Below are 17574 nucleotides of genomic sequence, written 5' to 3'. Positions count from 1 at the left end.
CACCTCTGCACAGACAGCAGGTGCTCACGGGTTGTAGACCTGGTGATATTTTGGTGCTGCTAGTGACCCTGATGCAAACCCAAACAAAGGTGGACACTCCTCTTTTCTGATGCTTTTCCTTGCCAGGCAGTTAGTGTCTCCAGATCCTTCGACTTGTACATGGACTGGAGTTCAAACTATAAGAACTCACAGGGCAAACCACGGGTTTATAAGAGGGCAGACTACATGCAGGGCGGCCCCCCCAGGCAAAGAGGCTGCAGTGTGAGGGCTCTGCAGGAAGGGGGCCCACTGGAGCCTTCTCTCGTGGAGGGGCAAACTCATCAAGGCAGCACTGGGCAGCTGCCAGGTGAGGATGACACCTCTGATCCTCTAATCAGAAGAGGCATGTGTGTTTTGGTTGGACAGAGTATTAGATGAAAATGAGCAGAAGAATAGAGCAAAATGAACACACCGTTTTTGAAAACATTCCTTCCAGACCTCAGCAGAGCTGAGCATCAATAAGGCAGGAATGAACGTGCTCAGTCAAGGACCAAAGTGTTAAACACGACCTCCTGGCTTAACCTCCTATCCAAGGATAAGCAAGCTGCACCACTGAAGGGTGAAGTGACTGAGATCACTCCCGGGCACAGAGGCTTTCACACAAAAACAGCTGGAGCCAGCCCCAGGCAACGCTCGGAAGTTGCACAGCTTCTCTTTGAGGTCTTTCTGTTCTTTTTGGGCTATCTACTAACCTGGGGTCCCATCTCAGGTACGGTGGCTTCTTGCTGCAGAAGATTCATGGAGCAAGTTGTGCTCATGTATCTGGCCTTTCCACCCCCACCCAAATACCAAAACCCACCCTCTGAAAGTGTGTGCATGTGCACACATACTCTCTCTCTCTTTCCCTCTCTCCCTACCTCCCTCCCTCTCTCTCTCTCTCTCTGTCACACACACACACACACACACACACATGCATGCTCTCCATACTTGCCCTGGTTCTCAATTCTTCAGAGCTCTGCTCTCTGACTATAGCTAGTGAAGAGTTTTAATCAGATAAGCCATTCTCTGCTCCAGAGAAGGCTATTTAATAGACTCATAGAATGTTCCCGTGGAAAGAGCCAATGGAAGTTCTATTCTGGTCCCTCTTCTTTGCAGCAGGAGAAGCCCAGCCTCCAAGAGGTGAGGCAACATGCCCCATATATTAATTAGCTAGTGGGGGAGCAGAAAATGAAACGGGAGTGTCCTGACACCTCACCCATTGTTCTTCCCTCTAGACCCTTCTCCCGAGCTACGAGATGTCTTAACCAGTGGAAAATGTATCACTCGCCAAAAAGGCTTTTAAGAATTAAATCTCTTCTTGGCTCTCCCAATTGAGCTGTTCTGAACCCTTCCCCACCTCTTCGAACATTCAATCCCCATCCATCATTTTCAGCAGACGATGCCACTTCCTACTTTACAAAGAAGCTCAAAGTCACCACCAGTGCAGGGTCCCTCATCTCCCTGCCTCCTCTGCATCTCCATGTTTCTCTGTGTCTTTGCCCAGCATCTCCTTTCCTGCTCATTTTCAAGGCGAATCACTCCCTTTCTCAGTCTTGTGCTCCCCCCAAGGGTCCGCTGCCTCCTCCTGGCCGTTGTTGTGTCAATAACCTTTCTCTTGGGGCAAACTCAGAATCAGTCCCTTTCTTCTGGTTTATAGAAAAGCTTGGTTCTCTCAAAAGATCCCCCATTCCGCCTTAAGCTAGCACAACTCAGACCTCTCTCACTGTCAAACACTTAATAATAATAATTATTATTATATCTCCTATATGTTCTCCAGGATGTCAAACACTTTAACCGAGCATCCTGCAATGGCTTCCCCATCCCCAAACACTCCCCCTTTGCAATCCGGCCTGCAGACCAGAACCCACTTAAAATCGTTTCTGCAAACTCGCCTTCTCTTGGTTTCATTTGACACATGGCTCTCCCTCTTTCTTCCTGTTTATCTTCCCATAATTTCCATGATGCCATGTTGTCTAGGTTCTCTGGTCCAAGCCGTTCAGGCTTCTCTTCTGCTTCCCTCATCCCCCAAACTTGTGTGGCCACCAGGATTCTGCACTTACCTGTTCATTCCCAAGTCACCTAATTTGTCCCCCAGCCTTCGCCACCTCTTTCTGCCACCTCCTTGCTTGCTACACACCTGCATCTGCAGGCACTGCCAAGGCCTCAAGCGCAAATGTCGAAATTTGAGACTCTCCCTTCTCGTCCTCCCAAATGTGTTTCCTCTCTTATATTTTTCTTTTTTTTTTTTTTTTTTTTTTGCTCCCTTTCCAGCCCTCCTACTCTACACCATGGCCTGCTGATTCCTCCTCTGTCCTATCCCTGTCCTCACTGTCACATGGTGTGGTGGCTGGAACATGGGCACACCACGCGGCTGCTGTCTCACTGGGTGAGCTACCTGATTGCCCTGCACTCCACACCCTCACCTGCACAGTGGGAATACCACCAGGACAACTGCACAGGGATGCCACGAGTACTCAGAGAGGCAACTCACGCTCGGACCCCTGCAGTCACTTCCCGGAGTGTCCCCTTGTCTGCAGTGGATACCTACCAGCAGGACTTTTAAACTTGACTTCACTGTACCTCTTCAATGGGGCACGTCCATGAGCACACACACGCACGTGCACGCACACACCCCTGAAATAAAAGTGCTTCAGATCAACTCTGACTCTTATTACATGTGATAGACTTCGGTAGTTTTTATTCTATTCCAAAAAAAGATTCCATAGCCCAGGTTGAACACCACTGCTATACATGTCTGTCTTTGTTTCTCAGGCTCGGATGGTGTTGTCTTCTCTTCTCTGGCTCCCTGTGGACTATCCCCCCTGACTTCTTTAGATAACCCAAGCTCTGGCTCCAGCTGATGCTTACAGGTCTCCAGGTGCCACCCCTCCCTGGCTTGTACCCTTGTCTGGGGCTCCCTGTGCCAGGAACACCACGTTCTTAGCTCCCACCTCTGACAGCGGAGGGTAAGGACAACACCCTCAGCCATGTCTCCTTGCCCGTGCTCCCAGGAAAAGTGATTCCAACGAATGTACAGTCATCACTTGCAGTTAGTTGGGTGAGGAGAAGAATTCTGAAGCCACATTCGGACTCAGCAGGAGCGAACGTCCTGTTAAATTGTGTCATTTTGGCAAAGAAGGGAGTATTGGTGCCAAGCAAAAGTGCTACATAGTGGCCATCTGTGTTCTGGCCAGAAGTAAGCTTGCCCTCTGCTGAAATGCAGCATTTATTTTATGCTCCTTCTATGGAATTAAAAGAAAATTACATTTCAACATGTAATCTTTATTTGTGTGCATTTCTGACATTTCTCACTTGTTTGGAAGCTCTTTTGGATCAAGGATTGTATTTTACTCTTCTTAAAAGCCCCCAAAACATCTGGTTAATTCTCTTGCACATATTAGGGAATATGTCTGATCACTACATGAATGACTTTTGTCAGTACAGTGTCAGGCACAGGGCTAGCCAACCAGGTAAATATTTTGGGGGGTCGGGAAACACTCTGGCAGGATACTTCTCAAGAATCTTCTCCGATGGGTCCAGCGTGGCTGGGACTTCACGTATATAATAATTGAGCAGTCCAGGATAAGTCCTATTGACAGAAACACAGTAGGCAGGTGTGCTTTGGGGACAGCGGAGACTGCCTGATCCCCTAAAGCAGAGGCACTGAGAGTACGGCCAAGAGCCCTGGGTCCTACGAGCCACACTGCAATGGGAGCTTTAGGGAACATTCAGTGAGCACCGACAAAGTCCCACGAGCTGATGTAGCTCTCTCTCCTACTCAAACGAATGCAGTTGTGCAAAGGTCTTGCCATACTTGGAGCTGGGCAGATATAGATGCGAAGCCAGGGACGCTTGCTTTCTAACTCCATGACCTTGTTGTGAACGACTTTCTGAGCCCTCAGTTTCCTTGTCTGTAAAGTAGGGTGACAAGTGCCCTTGCTTTGGGAAGAAGAGAGATAATAGGACAATCTGCCTCAGCACAGAACCTGCAACATGGTAGGCGCTCATTAGTGAAAGTTATTATTTTCATTATTAAGAGGGACATGTCACCACCCCTACTTTCATATGAGAGAACTGATTGCCAGAGAGCATTCATCATTAGCCACAAATCCCGTGGGCAGGGTGAGAGGAGGGCGCTAGAGCCAGTCCGTCTCACTCCGAAGTCCTCAGTCTCCCCACAGCGCTGGTCGCCGCCGGCGTCTGGAGGGAATTCGTCGTTCTGTTCTCAGCTATTAATTCCCCTTGAATGTAATTTCACTGAACATAAACCACCTTATTGTGAATATAGATGGTCCCAGTAAATACCACTCTATTTGAGACGTGCCACGTCAGTAGATTCAGTGTCTGCTTCTGAGGGGAAAGCCAAGAAGAGGATATGAGAAAATAAGATATGTTGTCTGGTATGACAGATGCCATCAATCTGACCAGAAAGCGCCTTTCAAGTCTCAGTCCCCATCTGAGGCCCAGCCAGCCCCACGGCCCTCGGGCTTCGGGCCGAGCCTGCGCAGACACTGTTCTCTCCGCCCGAGACAGCCTCTTCCTGACTCCGTGCCTGACAAGTCTTCTCACATCCCCCCAACCTCGGTTGTGATGCGGCTGTCTCAGAAGGCCTCCCCCTCAGAAGGCCTCCCCCTCAGGAACACCTCTCCTCAGATTGCTCAATTTTCAGTGTCCCCGAAATACTCTGTGCTCAGCTCTGCACCAGAACTTACTACCTTGCATTTGACAATTTATCTATCTGTGTATGTCTCTCTCCCGCTAGACTAAAGCTTCCTCATGAGGACGAAGCCAGCGCCGTTCATGTTTGCATTTCCAGGGCCTCGCTACGTTGTCCCAGGACGCAGAGGCGGGTCAGACGAAGTATTTGTTGAGTAAATGAAGTCATCTTTGTCCATCTTCCTGTGTTTGAGTTCAACCAAGCATTGCCTTTTCTATTTTGGTTTTATATGTACCACACGCTGGTGCCTTCTTGCCTCCCCTTAGATGACACACTCTACGAGCTAATAAATATTCCCTGCCGGCTGCATTCCGTCCCTGTAGCCTGTCTACCATCCACACAGAAATAGCCACAGTATGGGGACCACCTCGCCCTGTACATTCAAGGCAAAACACAATGATTCAACACTTCCAAAACAGGCACACAAGATGCAAATGGTTTAAAAAAAAAAAAATAGACCAAAAGCTAAACTGAATAAAAACACCAAGGGAAAAAACCAGGCAGAGATATATGTGAGCCCAGGATCGCAAAAGCAGGTCTTGCCGGGCTCTGACAGGCAGACTTTTGCCGATATACATGTACGTGTAGCATGCAACCCGGAAATGGGGGCTTGCTAGTTATTGTCACCTACCTCTACCTCACTGTATTTCCCAGCAGTAGCCTGCTGAGGCAGGTTGTTATTTTTCTTTTACATTTGAGGAAACTGAGGCTCAGTATTCATGATTTACACAAATCAAACTGTATAAGGGGCAGAGCCCGGTCCTGACTGCAATCTGCCCAACTCTTAGTTCCATACATGCTTCTATTACCCACAGACATTTCTGAGGAAACGCTGGTTAAAAACCCAAGGCCATGGTAAGGCAGTTGCTGGTGTTAGTGTGCATGGGAGGTTCAAAGCTCACCTGGCGGCAGCCCTGAACTAACCTAGGGGTAGGGGGTGGGGCTGAATAGTCATTTTCGTTCCCTGAAGGCAACTCTAGACTTGGCCATAGGGAAGTACCCACACCTGGCATGTCACTCACGCCTCCTGCAGCAGTCTGAGGCCACAGTGCCCAGCTCAGACAGCCTCACCAGACCTGTCCTGCTCAAGGTGGTCTAGGGCTGCCCCAACGAGGCACCTGCTGCAGGAGAGCAGAGCCAACCTGCCTTACTAGCAGGTGTGTGTGTGGGGTGACTTCCCATAAGGACCTCATGAGTGAGATAAACTCTCACTTTCAGCTTCCCTAAGAAAAATAAGTATCCAACCCCTTCCCCTTCCCAACCCACATGTCCATCTGGGCAAAGTCTGGAAGAAAGCTTAGAAATATGAACACCCCATGGGAGAGGTTGTACTTGCACTAAGCTCAGGTGTAGATGACCAATACCAAGTCTTTCCTGAGATTGAGATGGAGGAGGGAAGGAATAGCCACAAGTAGAAAAAAACATCAGTCTCATAAAGATATAAATGATGAGAAATAGGTAAGCAGCTGCAGGTCATTGCAAAGCAATGTTCTAAAATAAGCATGGGTTTTGGCTCAGATAGCGCAGGTATTCCATTCCTGCTTCACCTCCTACCCACCGTGGGTCTTAGACAAATCAATCCACCTTCCTGGGCCTCCCGGTCCTCATGTATAGGATGGGTGCCGTAGCACCAGAGTGGCTATGTGCAGGCCTCTGCGGATGGGGCGAGCGCACAGAACACAACTACCAAGCCAGCCTCGTCTTGCCCTCACTGCTTCTGAGACTTATCGTGACAAACAGGAATCTTGAGTGGGATGCAGGGTCCTCAGAAGCCCATAGAGGTCCTGGCTCCAAGTGGGGGGTGGCAGAAGCCAGGCTCTGCCTCAGAGCCCATGGCCGCCCCTCACTCACTGGTTGTACGAATGGACTGTCAGCTCAGGACAAGCAAGGGACCCCATGGTGGCTCCTGGGACTGAGGGCTGGTCTCCCTTTCTCATCTGGCCATGATCACTAGCTCCTGGGAGAGGTAGTCCTTCCACCTCTGCCTCCTGGGAGGTGGAGTTAAGGACCTTAAGGACCAGGACTGGTGTCTCTGCCCACCCCTGCATTGGAAAGCAAGGCCCCCTTCCACCAGCAGAACGACGGCTGTATCTGAGTAATAAGGCACTGCTCTCCTCTGTGGGCTCCTTCTTCTCCTGACCTCTGCCTCTTGTCCCCTGGGTGGCGGAGATTCCATGCAGTAGGGGCGACATGGAGGAGGAGGAAGAAGATATTCTGGGGGCCTCTCACAGCCCCTCCCACCCCTCTCAAGGGCCTGGGAAAAAACATGTTTACAGACTGGGGATGGCTCTTCCCTCACCTGTGTGCCCCGCCCATTCCCACGGAGCAGGGCAGTCCCTTGGCTGGTGGCCGGGGAAGGCTTGGAACAGGCAGGGCAGACGTATCCCTAGCCTGCCGTAGCCCTCTCCCGCCTCCCCCGGCGTGGGCAACACTCTGGGCTGCTTGGGGGTGAGCCGAGGGGTGCTCCAAACCCAGGCAACTCAAACGCGTGTGTGCGTTTTGGGGAGGGGGCACTGGTTAGCGTCTGGGCGACCCCCTCATACCCGGCAGGCCTGGAAGGAGGTAAGGGTGCAGCTGCGGCCAGATGTGCTGGGGGCTGCTCGGGGAGGAGAGCGTGGTGGAGCCGCCACAGCGTCTCACTCCTGCTCGGGAGGGAGCTCAGGGCAGCCCCTGGAGCTGCCAAGTCCCCCCACGCAGGCAGCGGCACGCTGCACTGCGGAGCCGCGTCCAGGGGGAGCTGCCACCCCAGCCCCAGCGCCCCGCAACCAGGCAGCCCGCCCAAGGGTGGCAGCATCCCCGCGCTGGGGTGCGGGGACTCCCGGGTCAGGCCCCCGCCGCCCCAGGGCGAGGCGGCCGCGCGCGTTACCTTCCACTTTGGTGAGGGTCAGGACCGGACTGTTGCAGGCGCTGAGCGGGGCCACCCGGGCCGAGTGCTTCTTCATGATGAGCCGGCCGCCTGCAGGAGCGCCGCCGCCGATCGCCTACATCCTGGGGCCGGCTGGAGCGCGCCTCTCCGGGGCCCTCCTCCGCGGCGAAGCGCGAGCCGCTCGCCCTCTCCGTCCCGGCCTCCCGGGCTGCCCGCCGGCTCCGGTCTCCGCGAGGCTCACTGCGGCGGCCGCCCCGCCGCGCACATCCTCCCCGGCCGCGCAGCCACTCCACACACGCGCGCACAGCCTCCTACTTGGAGGTTGCTGCAAACTCCAACGTCACGTACAAGTGCACTCCCCACTCCCACCCCGCGGCTCACCTGCTCCGCCCCGCGCCCTGGGACGCCCAGCCCTGCAGCCCGCGTCCCTCCCTCCCTCCCTCCCAGCCAGGTCCCGACTGCAGCCTCAGTCGCCACCTCCCCACCAGCCCTTTAGCAGGACCAGCCCGTTCATGGGGAGACCCTGAGCACTAAGCCCCAGTGTCGCACAAGTTTAAAAAGAGAGATGCTTGACGTTGGATTAAGAGTTGATTCCTCCCTGCACAAAGTCCTGAATTGTTTGGCAGGGAGCGTTGGAAGAAAGCAATGCTTTCCAGTCCCAAAGCTCGCAATCACTTCTTGAGTCTAGAGGCATATTATTTTGTCTGGTCCCGGTGGACAGCTCTTTTGGGGGGGAACGAAATGCAAAGTCCGCACAAGCAAAGCAGCCACAAGAAAACAAAGGCTTGAGGTCATTTTTCCTGCTGTCCCACCTCCTCAGTCCAGAGAGCCCAAATTTGCCTGGGAAGCAAGACAGCTCCGTTTCTTCCCCAGCTTTCAGGTTCTTGCTGCAACTGCAGGTCTGGCACTTGCCTCCAACGGCACCAACCAGCCCCAAGGCTCCCACTAAGACCCAGTTGTAAGCTACTGGCCAATGGTGCTTGTTACAAAGCAATGGCATACCATTGCCTGTTACAAAGCAATGGCATTGTATCAATTGCCAGAGCAATCCTACAGTGACCACTGAGTCCAGAGGGGTGTTTATCCCACGATAGTGAGTCTTCTTTGAAAGCGCCCTGCCATGGTCCCTTGCAGGTGGGATGCGCAGGGCTCATGCAGCCCCAGAGCCCCAAGGAGTTTACGGGCATCTCATTCGCACGTGCCCAACCATCAGTTTTGGTCTTAGCCTCCACCAGCAATCTGAAGGAAAGATCAGTTCAGATTCAAGGTGAGTTTTGTTGGTTAAGTCCTTACCCAGAGTTTCAGAACCTTCAATGCTACCTGGTTTCCTGTTTTAAAATTGCTATACATTGTAGTGGGTCATTCTGATTCCCCAGAATCAGAATTCCCCAGTAACGCAGTAGAATACTGTAGGTGGAGAGTGAACTTAAGAGTCATAGGGTTTCTTCCCTAGCTTGGCACCTCCCAGCGGTTCCTGGTGACATCCACCTGCACAGCCTCAGGTCTCCAGCAGAAGTGGCTCCTAGAAGTTGCTCTTGTACGGTTGTTGTTCTCACTTGCCCTCTTGGACAACCAGGATGAATAGAATGCCCCTGGGTCTCCAAAAGATCAGGATTTCTCAGGGTTGCTTCCCCTCCACTACACCAAGGGAAGGTATTATTAACATATTTAGGGTCCTTGCAGAGCCCTCTAGGGACATCACACGTCTCTTTGGGGAACTTGTCTCAAGACCTCTAGAGATAACACTACGATAAGCCAATAAGCTATTTCCTTCTTTAAACACAATAAACATAACACAAAAACAATTACTTATTGTATGTTAAAGAGAACCTTTAATATTACAAAACTGTACTTCTATGTGTTGTTTCAAGTTCATCAATAAATATTTATTATATACAAAATAACTAAAACAAATATCATGTAATAACAGTACTCATTTGTGAGCACTTATGTATCAGATACTGTTAAGCGTTTTACATAAATCATTTCATTTTCTACTCACAAAAGCTCTGGAAGGTTGTTGTTACCTTGTTTTATAGATGGGGAAACTGAGGCTCAGTTAGGGTAACTAAAATGTCCCAGGTCGCAGAGTAACTGAGTAACTGGCCAACCAGGTATTTAAATCTAAGTGTGTGCGAATGATTCAAAAGCCTGTACTTATAACCACGATGCTGCTCTCCTACATATTGTACATACAAAATACAAAAATTCCACATAATGATTCCAAGTCAGGGGAGAGATTATGTTTCAGGTAATCGGTAATCCATGTCCTTTCATTTGAATGTGATTTTGATCGATGTCACCATGCTGGGGCATCTGTCCACCCCTGGGGGACTGCGCTTACACTTGTGCTTGTTTGGGTCTCCCCCAGCACTGCACACTGGCCTCGACACCCTCGTTCTTTTGTACAAGTCACAACAAAAAGTGCTCAATAAATATTTGTGTGTTCTAAAAATATCTACTTTCTATTTATTACAATGTTCCGTACAAGTCAGAGAGGTGACAATTATATATTGTTAAATACCCCTATCAGTAACTTTACTTATTCAATAATTGTCACCTAAATCTTTTTTTCCCCTTCCCTGCAGGTTGTCCCGGGAGCTTTTGGTACTAGGGAAGTCACCACCTCCTAATATCTGTTAATGCCTGCTTATCAAATAGGAGTTACTGATTGTCACCCCAACCTCTTCCCCTTAATTTTTTTTTTTTTTTTTGAGACAGAGTCTAACTTTGTTGCCCAGGCTAGAGTGAGTGCCGTGGCATCAGCCTAGCTCACAGCAACCTCAAACTCATGGGCTCAAGCAATCCTCCTGCCTCAGCCTCCCGAGTAGCTGGGACTATAGGCATGCACCACCATCCCCGGCTAATTTTATATATATATATTTTTTTAGTTGGTCAATTAATTTCTTTCTATTTTTAGTAGAGACAGGGTCTCGCTCAGGCTGGTTTTGAACTCCTGACCTCGAGCAATCCGCCTGCCTCAGCCTCCCAGAGTGCTAGGATTACAGGCGTGAGCCACCACGCCCGGCCATCCCTTAATTTTTGTAGAGATGGGGTCTCACTACATTGCTCAGGCTAGTCTTGAACTCCTGGCCTCAAGTGATCCTCCCTCCTCGGCTTCCCAAGAAGCTAGTTTTCCCTTTAATTTTAAGCACTGTATCTTGTTTCTACCTTTCATTTTCTGTACTCAACACCATCAGCCCTATGTGCTCTTTCAACTTATGTTTCACAAAAAAATATCTACCCCCACCCTTCAGAAAACCAAAACTTCCAGCACTCCTTTACAAGGCAGGAGTTTCTGCCCACTGATGTTCTTAGTGTGACTACTGATATTCTTTAAGCAAACACTCCTTTTTGGGAGTGGAATATGGTGGAGATGCGTATTTAAAAACCTACACAAACACAATTATCTAGGAAGTTAATGGTGTACTGGTGTATGAGCATGCACTAGTGTTTTGAAAATTCCAACATTCTAAAACTTCTCACTGAAGTTAGGCTATAATGGCCTAACTCAGGACATTTAGAAAATTGCCCAAGACCCATTTAAAAACCAAAATATCAAATTGCAAAAAAAAAGGGGGGGGCTGGGGAGGGAGAGATTCTTCCAACAAAAAGAGGTAAGATCCCTGAAGTATCAATGAAAACAACACTGGATAAATAATATCCAGGCAAGAGGATGGGTCCATTTGACCTCCAATCCTTATTCCTCTTTGGAGGGTATTAGCATGAGATAATACCTGTAGGACATCTTTAGGGTCTTTTCTGTCTTAAATTTAGTATTACAGGAATTTATCTGAAAAAGGAATTGGGTTGACTTTTTCAGGTTTTACTCAAATAGATCTTCCTTGTCATCTTCTAAGAACACACAGTTATCAAAGCCAAGCATTTCTTCAGCCTCTAGGTGAGATGATTTCTGTTCTGGTAGAAGTCTGTTCTTTGTCAACCAATCTTAATCTTTCACTTGTTTGTTTTTTCACTGGTGTGGCTGGGGATTGGATGGGATATTTAATGACAATTTATGGTAGCCTGGTATAGTAGTAGACTTATGAAGACTGGTTGGGTTTTGTGTTATCATTACAATCTGAACACTGAAGTGAGTTCGTTGCATAGCTACAGAAGGTAGGTAATAGATGCGGAAATTATATACCAGGGGCATGAGTTTTATACTCCCTGCTTTCTCCCCACTCCCCACATCCAAACCAAAGAGAATGGAAGTGGAAGAGGACTCCTAGATAAGAAAGGAGACAAAATGGCCAGTTTCTCCTACCACCGAGGACTATATTTAAATTGCATCCCATAAGGCAAGGGCCCAGCCATGGTCCTTTAGGAAGAGAAAGCAGACAAGCCTGGGGGTGACTACTTTGGGCCTGGCTGATTCTTCAAATTCTGGAGGCTCACCATTCTGCTTCCTGGCACTGGGCTCCCAGCTCTGGGCTGATATTGAGGTTCCAGCTCTTTTACATACCTGTTTCCTGAATGATCTGTTCTGGCCTTCCTTGGACTGGCTCATACTTCTGCCCTCACAGGGGCCTCTGATCTATTCTTTTCCATGCAGTGGTATGTAAATATTTATGGTCCCACTGCACTATTCCAAGAAGGCATAAATCCATTTGCTGGAGTTAAGTGGTACTTATGATTCTCGTGAGACCAACTCAAACTATAGCCAGCAGCTTGAGTTTGAGCTCCAGCTCTGCCAACAAAAACTGGCTAACCTCAAGTGGTCACTCGGTGTCTTCTTGCCTCAGTTTCTCAATTTGGGCTTGAGAGAGGTAGACTCCGCTGGCAGTTTTCAAAGTGTTTCTTGGTCTCTGCAAAGCAACTGTACTTTTATTTGTTGGGGTTCCTTGCTAGATTTGGTGTATAAAAATGGATGCCACTGCTAGAAGAAAGTTTGGAAAACCATTGACTGGATAATCTCCCAGGTTCTGTTTGGCTTTAAAATTTGGGATGTATAAGATTATCTTCCTAGATATTTGTCAATGCCTCCAACGACTTTAAAGGAATGTCATACTTTGTGAATATCTACAGTTAGTTAAGTAGACTCTTGCTTTGAGTGGTTTTCTCACTTTTTTGACATAGTCAGAAATACATTTTACATTTGTCAAAAGTTGTGCACTAAAAAGGGTGAGTTTTATGATTTGTAAAATATATGTCAATTTAAAAATTGGAAATATATGTTTTACATCACAACTTTTACACACAAATGTGTAGAGGTATATGTGTATGTATGTACACAATGATATATGCACCCATTTGTGTATATACATGGTGTATGTTTATATATTATATATACACACACAAACACATATGTAACTGATTAAACTAGCCAATAAAATATTCCTGTACCACATGGGAGCACACTATTTTTTTTTTTTTTGAGATAGAGTCTCATTCTGTTGCCTGTGTTAGAGTGCAGTGGCGTCAGCCTAGCTCACAGAAACCTTAAACTCCTGGGCTCAAGTGATCCTCCTACCTCAGCCTCCCAAGTAGGTGGCACTACAGGCATGCACCACCATGCCCAGTTAATTTTTTCTATATACTTTTAGTTGGCCAATTAATTTCTTTCTATTTTTAGTAGAGACGGGGTCTCGCTCTTGCTCAGGCCGGTCTTGAACTCTTGAGCTCAAATGATCCTCCTGCCTCGGCCTCCTAGAGTGCTAGGATTACAGGCATGAGCCACCTTGCCTGGCCGGAGCACACTATTCTAACCATTCTGTTTTGGGTTTTGTTGTTAGTTGTTGTTATGTTCTATTATGTCATGGCCCAAACAAGAAAATGCTGATTATGATCAACTAAGTTGGTTTTATTATGATCTATTCATGGGTCATAATCCATGTGGTTTGAACCATACTGTTAAAATTATATGTGTGGTACGTTACGTGAAGACCTTTACTTAGTGTGTTCAAAATAAGTAATAACATTTTAAAATCCAGCTATGGTTTCCAATAGTCAGAAAACATACACTTCAATTAATTCACTGTAAAATATCAGCGCTGTTTCATAATCCTTCGCAGTATTAAAGAGTAAGAATAACAAATTATTTTTGTGGTTACCAGTGTTTAAAAATAATCACTTAAAGTGGTTCCAGGAACCAGAAATGGAGTTCCACCCCAGTGCCTCAGTCAGCAGCTGTCAGAGTGGAGGAAGCACCGGCATTGCCCGTGGGAGGGACAGAGAAATGGCAAAGAAATGGGCTCCCGGTGCCCCGAGTAGCTCCTTCTCCCCACCATGCCGGGATCGCTGATATCCTTTTCAGTAACTCCCAGGGCAAGGGCAGGGAAACAAGAACCCTGAGACAGAGGGCTGGCTCGGTGGCCTTCCGCCCTCCTCATGTGTCCTTTTCCTTCCCCAGGCAGCAACGTGCTTCACTAGGACAAACCCAGACTTGTCAGGGTCCCACTAAGTTTTTCCTTTTGTCCAGGGGGCGGACATCAAGGCTGAGTGACTCCAGCTGGGGACAGGGCATGGAGAGGTGGGATCATTGGATGTCACTGATGGGCTTCTAGATGTGTCCCTTGGCCCCTCCAGACACCCCTAGGGCTGCCCCATGGTGACAAGGCAGCAGCTGGTCACGCTGGAGCCTAGAGCCAGGATCACGATGAGCAAAGGCAGAGGCACGCAGGTGGGAGCAGGGTGTGTGCTTACTGCCTCTGTGAACTCCCGCCAGGGGCTCACCTGCATTTGGTGGCAGACGCTACATGGTGGCCCTGTGGAAGACCGAGCCATGGCACACCTGGAGCTGAGGAGCAGAAGCACAGCTGGGAGGGGGACACTGGGATGGACGCCTCCCTCTAGGGGAGGCTGAGCCCCCTTTCCTGGGACCTTCCAGAGATCAGCAGGTGTAGGAGGACTAACAGTGTCCAGTACACAGTAGGTACTCAAGAGATGACAGTCCCTTCCCTCACTGGGAAGTGGACATGCCTCTTCCAGAAGCTGCTACCAGGAGTACGAATCAGTATGGAAAGGGGGCACTGCTTGTAAATGGTTTCACCTGGGCCAGTTATTTCATCAGCTGTCTCATTTTAAACATGGAGATAATAATAGTATCTACCTTCTAGTGCTGTTGTGAAGATGGAAAGAATTAATTAATGTATGTAAAGTGCCTATAACAGTACCTGGCAAATAGTAAGGATCAATATGCATCAGTCATTAATTTCAGTCTCTCCCACTAGGTTCTATGACGGGGGGGGGGTCGTCTCTGATTTGGTGACGAACACAGTAAATGGCTTATATGGTAGGTGCCCCAAGTGGGAAGGATGGGAGTGAGGGAGGAAAGATGGCAAGAGGAAATGAAGGGAAGAAGGAAGGGAAGGAGGAAGGAAGGGAGGAAGGAAGAAAGGAAGGAAGGAAGGAAAGGAGGGAGGGAAGGAAGGAAGGAGGGAGGGAGGGAGGGAGGGAGGGAAGGAGGGAGGGAAGGAGGGGGAAGGAAGGAAAGAAGGAGGGAGGGAGGGAGGGAGGGAAGGAGGGAAGGAGAGAGGGAAGGAAGGAGGGAAGGAGGGAGGGAAGGAGGGAAGGAGGGGAAAGGAAGGAAAGAAGGAGGGAGGGAGGGAGGGAGGGAAGGAGGGAAGGAGAGAGGGAAGAAAGGAGGGAAGGAGGGAGGGAAGGAGGGAAGGAGGGGAAAGGAAGGAAAGAAGGAGGGAGGGAGGGAGGGAGGGAAGGAGGGGGAAGGAAGGAAAGAAGGAGGGAGGGAGGGAGGGAAGGAGGGAAGGAGGGAAGGAGGAAGGGAGAGAGGGAAGGAGGGAAGGAGGGAGGGAAGGAAGGGAGGAGTGTATTCATAGGACCCAGAATTCCAGAGTTTTTTAGAACTGTCCACTTCCTCCTCCTCCCGGACGTTGCTTTCTGCCTGCATGGTGACCGGAGTGACGAAGCCATGTTGCTGACTCCCTTCTGCTCAGGTCTCTCTGTCTCCTTCCCTGGCTTGATCTCAGAGGGAGCTTTTTTTGGAGACCAGGGCACTGGACTCAAGGTGAGGCGAGAGATCCGATGCCATTTAGTTCAGAAATAGCTGCCTGCTCGTGTTCCGGATGACTCATCGACCGCAGCTGGCCTCCAGTCAGACTCCTCTGTGCAGTGGGACTAGAATACTGACCTAAATCGGATCCTCGTCAACTCCAGGAGACGACTCCCTCAGCCGGTGTTGGTTTCCAAGGGTGAAGCAAGGGGACGACGGCTGTCAGACTCGGCGTGAGGAGGAGGAAGATGTTTGGGTCTGGGAAGGACGTTGCTGCCACTCCATGGCTCGGTCATTTCTGAGCACGGGGCTGTCCAGGACCTGCGGGCGAGGTCTCGTTCAGTGAGGCTCAACGCTGGGCAGACAGAGTGTCAGAAGTCCTGACCTCTGAGCTCTTGTCCCCATTTACAACTGCGTAGCCCTTGGTCTCTCTCTGAAGGTGGCCGTCACCGTCCACCTTGCCCTGGAGTTGTTTGCACACTCCCTTCCTCTCCCCGCTTGGCTGTCGGCTGTCTGAGGCAGGAGCTGGCCCAGGAACAGGGTCTCAGTAGTCACTGCCGAATGGATGGATGGAAAGTCACGAGGCAGAAAGAAGCAGGACGTTGCCAGGAGTCAAGGTTTGCAGGTCGTGCCAGGATCAGCTTCCTGAACCCTAGAAATAGCCACTCAGGAGCCAGAAGAGTCCTGCCCATCCTGCAAAGAAGCTCTGCACAGCAAGAACCGCCTAGGTGTGGGCGACCTCTGGGCACCCTGCTCTTCACATGGTCCCTGACCACAACTGGCTTCTTTCCACTAGCTGGGGACCTGGCTGTCCTCCCCGACTCCCGGCTTTAAGCTGGCAGATCTAGGAACCAGCTAGACCTTCTCAGTGCCTGACCTAGCTCTGCCTCTCCATTCACCATGAAAACACCAGATGCCCCCAAGGATCATGGAGACTGTGCAGTGTTGTTCGTGGAGGAGTGGCAGAGTGGCTTTACAGAGTGTCACACTCCCCACGCCCCCTGGCTCACCGCCGTCTTGGGCGAACAGAGATTCTTGGGGAGTGTCTTCTGCTACTTGCTACCAGATGGGGGGGAGCCCCCTGGACTTCTGGGTCCTCAAACCCTCCTCCTTGCTCAACTTGCTTCCCTGAAGGCTTGGTCCTGGTTTGCTTTGCCCCTCGGGGAACTTTCTTCTGGACATTGATGCATTCTTCTCTCCATCCTAGAGAAAAAGTTGCTTACAGCACTGGGTTTGATTCTTGACCAAGTTTCTCCCATTGGAAACCCTCAGGCCCTGTCCCAGGCTTCTGCCTGTTTTCTGCCCCTCAGATGGGCTTCAGAGAAAGGTTAGAGCCCTAGTGGAGTCCCACAAGCCCAGATTCTGGGAGTAGAAGGGGATCGAAGTATGATTCTCGCATTCTTGGGGTTAGGTGTCCTCTAGCATTGTCTGTCTCACAATGCAAGGCTTTTATCAAACAACTCTTCTGTTCCAGGTGCTGTGCTTCTGCTTAGTGACAATGAAGGTGAGTTCTGACCAGTGATATTCCCCGAAGGTGGGACATGCTGAGACTACGACCTCAGCATGCAGCTGAACACAAGTCCACTGTAACTCTCCATGAATTCACTAGGTAGGAATAAAAATTTTGTATGTCACAAATGGCCAAATGACCCTGTTGGCCAAAAAATACAATGTGCTCCAAAGAAATAATTGTGTCTTCCCCCAAATAAGCACTGAGGATTGCTATCTTTCTCCCATGTGTTTGGCATTGATTTCTGTTGACCCACGCTGGGCATTGGGTGCCAGTAAGAAATCGCACTGGTCATCGGAAGAGTTGGTGCAGGACAAAGGGAGAAAGATGGTCCATAATTTAATCAGGTTTGAGTGACACACCTCACTTTTTGTAAAAGCAAGCAAACCAAAATGCTGCTTAAGGCAAAAGCTGTTCTTTGCTGTGAGGCTGAAAAAGAAGTTCCTGCCCATGCTGGACAAAAGCAAAAAGAGGTCAGAGGTGTGGAGGTACGTCCTGCTCCAGATTGAGCC

The 17574-nt window shown here is 49.6% G+C and overlaps 1 protein-coding gene across 2 annotated transcripts in view; it reads right to left on the bottom strand.

Annotated features, from left to right (window-relative positions):
- Positions 1-17574, bottom strand: part of SLC35F3 (solute carrier family 35 member F3) — a 355820-nt gene that overhangs the window by 110521 nt on the left and 227725 nt on the right. The window contains exon 1 of one of the 2 annotated variants that reach the window (XM_012738245.3): positions 7602-7769. The exons of the other annotated variant lie outside the window; for it this stretch is intronic. Within the exon in view, the coding sequence (XP_012593699.1) occupies positions 7602-7677 (76 nt within the window). The 5' untranslated portion in view covers positions 7678-7769. Of the gene's footprint in view, positions 1-7601; positions 7770-17574 lie in introns of those variants that run through there. 2 annotated transcript variants of the gene reach the window in all.

The sequence above is a fragment of the Microcebus murinus genome, chromosome 19 (assembly GCF_040939455.1).
Source record: "Microcebus murinus isolate Inina chromosome 19, M.murinus_Inina_mat1.0, whole genome shotgun sequence".
Taxonomy (NCBI): Eukaryota; Metazoa; Chordata; class Mammalia; order Primates; family Cheirogaleidae; genus Microcebus; species Microcebus murinus.
The sequence above is the reverse complement of the archived record's forward strand: the minus strand, read 5'-3'. Positions and strand labels throughout refer to the sequence as shown.